Raw genomic sequence first — 4888 nt, 5'->3', positions numbered from 1 at the left:
GATAAGGCAGAAAAACATTGTTCCAGAATTAAATTGGATCCAGGCTTCAACTATTGCAAGGGGCTTTATCTTTGGTAAGTTTGGTCAATTTTAGCCAGTCTTGTTCTTTCACGTTTTGGGTCTAAACTTCATGCCTTTTTGCATAGGTACACAGGAGAACCTATCGACGCTCTGCTACATTTCAACAAGGCTCGGAAAGATAACGACTGGGGTCAGAATGCTGTATATAACATGATTGAAATCCTGCTCAACCCAGACAACGACACAATCGGAGGAGAAGTGTTTGAGAATTTAGATGGTGAAATTGGGTGAGTTTCACACAAGCTGAGTAATGGCAATACAAGTTGATACAATTAGTAGCTCAGTTTAAAAAGTGAAAATATATTTCAAGGTTTTATTTCTGATCATTTGCATATCTGTAGCTTGCAGTTAATGGAAACCCACAAAAGATTTTTCAGAACAAGTACTAATAGGTTGCACTATTAGTACTTGGTCAGTGCTCCTTTTGATCATTTATTGCATTAGTGCCTATTGGTTTTCAGGAACCTCCTTGTTGCTTTAGTTTTGGGCTTCAGCTCATCTGGCTTGTTGTGCTTCTCTCATCTTGATCTTAAAATTTTCCAAAGGTTCTCCGTCTATATCTCCCATGTGCTTAATACGGTTTCATGTGAATTTCACTCGCACCCTTCAGTGGGGTTTGTTTCACAATTTTTGTTGCTTAAGCAGACTTTTCTGCCAGTTTTTTCTTCCTCTCAGCTTCTTATTAATATTCTTCAGTATCGCACTGTGTGAACAGCCAGCTGCTTTCGTTGCTATTTTTGTGACTGACAAATTGGCTGGATAAAGGTCAACCGAGCGAGCACGGAGGTAACAAATCTGCATATGAGTTTTGCTTTTTGAATTGAGTTATTGAAACAATATTGTAATTTACTGAGAAGCATCTGCAGGCATTAGTAGACCAAAACATTCTGGGTCTAAATTTATATAAAATGTGAAAAAAAAAAAACAAGTTTCAGATGTTCATAATATTTAAAAAAATATATATATCTTTTTTGTCACATGGAAGTCTTGTAGGCACACCATGGGAAGCCAGGTGCCAAGGCAGCTTTACTCTACAGTAACAATACGATTAACGGTTTCAAGACTCCGTCTGACATCAAAGTAGACAGGCGAAATTACTGAAAAGGGAACCTGTATTTGCATGACCTTGGGCTGTTTTCATTATTTGTAAGGGTGCTTGGGTTGTGGTATGTGTGAATGTATCACCTGAAGGTGTGAAGTTATTGTGAGAAGGGTTGAAACCTCTCAGAACTCAGCACCCAGGCACAGCAAATGGCAGGTAGCTTCTGCTCCTGAATGAACCAAGCATCCCTACCCAGAAATGCGTCCACTGTGAAGCACAGGAGAAACAGAACAAAGAGACACAAAGAAGTAAAGGGCACCAGATCTCCTGACCAAGGAAGGGAAGTTTCATCCTATCTAATGGCACAAGAGCCAGATGTCTTGACTACCAAGTGTAAGAGTGCTTTTAAAACTGAACTGCACAACGGGATACAGCGAAATAGTTTAGATTAAAAGGTATTAATGTGTTAGAATGTCTCAAAGTCTAGTCCTATATTCACCATACTGCTATTTGTTTTTCTTGAGTTTCAAATAAAACAAAAGTTTTTTCAAATATTTCATTATTTTATCAGTTTTCCCTCATCGGTTTTATATTGTCTTTCTTTGTTTCCATTCCTTCACTGCAATATTTTTACTCAAAGCAAGAGGCCTCGTGGTAAAACATGCTGATGTCGTTTCAGTGTAAAACTATTTTAAAATTGTCATTATCATATGGAGATGTAAGGCTGTCTGGTCTGGGATAAGCCTCCCGTTTTTCAGGATCCTGACAGTGCCTTTGGTGTGTGTGTGCGTCTCAGTTTCAAATATTACAGACTTTGTTACAATTCCATTTTGTCTCCTCAGCAACTCCACAGAAAAGCAAGAGTCTGAGCAGCTTGCTGTGAGAACAGCAGAGAAGCTTCTGAAGGAGATAAAGCCTCAGACGCCAGGCGGACACGTACAGCTCCGCATCCTGGAGAACTACTGCTTGCTGTCTACTAAACAGAAGGCCAATGTAGAGAAAGCCCTCAGTGTTTTCACAGAGATCGCAAACAATGAGGTAAGTAAACTCCAGATGGTGCACGACATTATTCTTTCTTGTGCAAATATACCCACACTAGTAGCTTTGCGTTTTTTTTTTTTTTGTTTTGTTTTGTTTTTGTTTCAGGCAATCTCCTCATATTGTTGAGTGACATTTAGTTATATTTTTTTTAATTGACCTTAGCTTTTCCGTGTCTTATTATTAACCAGCTTAGAGTTAATTTTTGTGCTATAAACTGATTAGGGACTCATCCTGCCTCTCCTGCTTTCTATTGTGGGATTCAGAAAGACCACGTTCCAGCTTTGTTGGCCATGGCAACGGCATATATGATGCTGAAACAAACTCCTCGAGCCAGGAACCAGCTCAAACGAATAGCCAAGATGAACTGGAACATTGCTGACGCTGACGAGTTTGAGAAGAGCTGGCTGCTCCTGGCAGACATATACATCCACTCGGGGAAGTATGACATGGCTGCAGACCTTCTAAAAAGATGTCTCAATCATAACAAGGTGAGTTTAAACATATTGTTACTTTTTAAATAAGGCATTAGTTCAGCATTCTCCACACACATGGACTTTTTTTTTTTTTTGTCTGACACAACTTTTAATCTAAAAATGTATGTTTGTCCAGTCATGCTGCAAAGCGTATGAGTATCAGGGCTACATTATGGAAAAAGACCAGGCGTTCCGCGATGCAGCCCTCAACTATGAAATGGCTTGGAAATATGGAAATCAGAAAAATCCAGCTATTGGTATGTCAAGCCAAATCAGATGTCAAGTTCTACTCACAAGAGTTAAGTTAAAGTTACATTTCTAACATCAAACGTATGCGTTTCATTTAGGATACAAGCTTGCTTTTAACTACTTGAAAGCAAAGAGGTACGTTGAGGCCATAGATGTGTGTCATAAGGTGAGGCATCTGAAAACAAAAGATCACAGTTCATGTGGTTTGATGTGGTTTCATGCTTTAACGCAGCTCCATTTCTGTCTACAGGTTCTCGCTGCTCATCCAGATTATCCAAAAATGAGGAAGGAAATCCTGGACAAAGCTCGTGCTGCCTTGAGATCATAGTTGCGTGTTTTTGCGTGTGTGCCTGAGAAAGATTGAAAGAGAGTTGCTTATTGCTTTAAAATGAAAATGTAGTTATTTTTCTCATGCCTTTGAGCAGACCCTTAAGCACATGGTTTTGTAGATTTTTCTGAGCAAATGAAAAGTTGGTTTCTGACAGTTTAAAGAGAAAACAGAGCAGAGTCTTTGGGGAATATGTACAGCTGAAAGCTTCTAGCAATGAAACGGCTATATAAATGTTTTTGCAGATTGAAATGGAAATCTTAGAAACATTTACATTTTACTAGTCCTTACTGACCCTCTGCTTTCCAGAGGTATTAGCAGTGTGTTTGTGAAAGGTACTACCCAGTGATGTGTTTTTGTTCTATAAACAAATGTAAACTGACAGTAAGAACATCTGGTTAATAAAGCATACATTTTCACTGTAAAATGCATTACTAAAATTAAAAAAAGCTAATTCTGCTTTTTGTGCATTTGGGTTGACCACTTTGCAAGGACCAGGCATACATATATCTTCCTACAGTTGTGCTCTTATTTTTTATTCTCTGATAAATTTATGGATATTTCACTGTAGTTCAATGATGCTGGAGTCAGAAGACTGAGGTGGCCACTTCAGAACCCACACTATTACTAGCTACAGGGTGACTTGGCCTTGTGTTTTTGTTTTGATCATTGCTGTGTTGGAACATGGAAGGATGTCCAGTGAGCAATAGAAGCACAAAGCCATCTCACATTTGCCAAAAAGACATCTTCGGTACCCACAAGACTTTTGGGAAATCTATCCATGGATTTGTGAGACAAGAATGAAACTATCAAACACCATCAAGTCCAGCTCTGTATTCCTTAAGCACATAAAAGTAGTATAGTCAGATTGACATGCACCCTAATGGACATGCTGTGTATGCAATCCATATTGAAAATCCCACAATGTTGCTGAGAATAAATTCAGCAAAAAAAAAAAGAGAAAAAAAAATTCTCCACTATGATGTAAGGGTCATTACCCGTTATAAACTCTTGGTACCAGTTGTAGCAACTAAGGGTGGTTTATGGATAAATTACTTTTTCATAGCAGGTCAGGATTGTGTGTTTTACTAAATAATTAATCATCCTTGCAAAACTGCATTGTGTATGCATTTTGTATTATGTTGAAATTGGTTTGATGAACTGAAACATGTATGTGTGGGAGGGAGAAAAAAAAGGAATCCAAAGAAAAAAAAACTCTGCCAAGGGGATATTCTTTGTCAGAGCACTTTCAAGTTTTTTTTTCATATCGAAATAAAACTGATAATCTGTTATGTTTTTTGTTGCTGTTTGTTTTAGTTTTTATGTGCCACTCCAAGGCTATTGATCCCCCATCTGGCCATCCTTCACAAAACCTTCTGAAGGCACCCATGGTGATTGAAAGCTGAACTTTTAATTGTTGTATGGGTGAAAATAGGTTTCAGAAGAATCCTTTTAAAACATAGTTGGAGTTTTTGCCACATTCTTTTTTTTTATTTTTTTTATTTTATCAACCTCCTAAACGATGATGAACATAACGACACCTACAGACGTGACCCGCAGGACACAGTCAGCATTTTAATGGACATAATATCTTGGCTTCCTGCCACGGGAAGCGATGGGGGGGCTCAGTCCCCACAGATGGAGTAACTGAGAGACAGACTCCAAATTGGGCAC

General features: G+C 38.5%; 1 protein-coding gene across 1 annotated transcript; it reads left to right on the top strand.

Moving 5' to 3' along the window:
• The first annotated feature begins 6 nt into the window (after positions 1-6).
• Positions 7-4331, top strand: LOC103134355 (tetratricopeptide repeat protein 21B-like). The gene is made up of 7 exons (XM_007546573.2): positions 7-74; positions 147-308; positions 1966-2161; positions 2428-2652; positions 2774-2894; positions 2985-3052; positions 3137-4331. Exons 2-7 carry the CDS (start codon positions 232-234, stop codon positions 3212-3214), a joined length of 765 nt encoding a protein of 254 aa, XP_007546635.1. The 5' UTR covers positions 7-74; positions 147-231; the 3' UTR covers positions 3215-4331.
• The last annotated feature ends 557 nt before the right edge of the window (positions 4332-4888 follow it).

The sequence above is a fragment of the Poecilia formosa genome, unplaced genomic scaffold (genome assembly GCF_000485575.1).
Source record: "Poecilia formosa unplaced genomic scaffold, Poecilia_formosa-5.1.2 Scaffold16, whole genome shotgun sequence".
NCBI lineage: Eukaryota > Metazoa > Chordata > Actinopteri > Cyprinodontiformes > Poeciliidae > Poecilia > Poecilia formosa.
Note: the sequence above shows the minus strand (reverse complement) of the source record. Positions and strands in the feature narration are given on the sequence as shown.

Bases quoted from the DNA above. Each gene is read 5' to 3' on its own strand.
- LOC103134355 (XM_007546573.2), top strand. From the start codon at position 232: ATGATTGAAATCCTGCTCAACCCAGACAACGACACAATCGGAGGAGAA. The intron at 2,653-2,773 runs GTGAGTTTAAAC...ATGTTTGTCCAG, and splicing joins GATGTCTCAATCATAACAAG to TCATGCTGCAAAGCGTATGA. The intron at 3,053-3,136 runs GTGAGGCATCTG...TTCTGTCTACAG, and splicing joins CCATAGATGTGTGTCATAAG to GTTCTCGCTGCTCATCCAGA.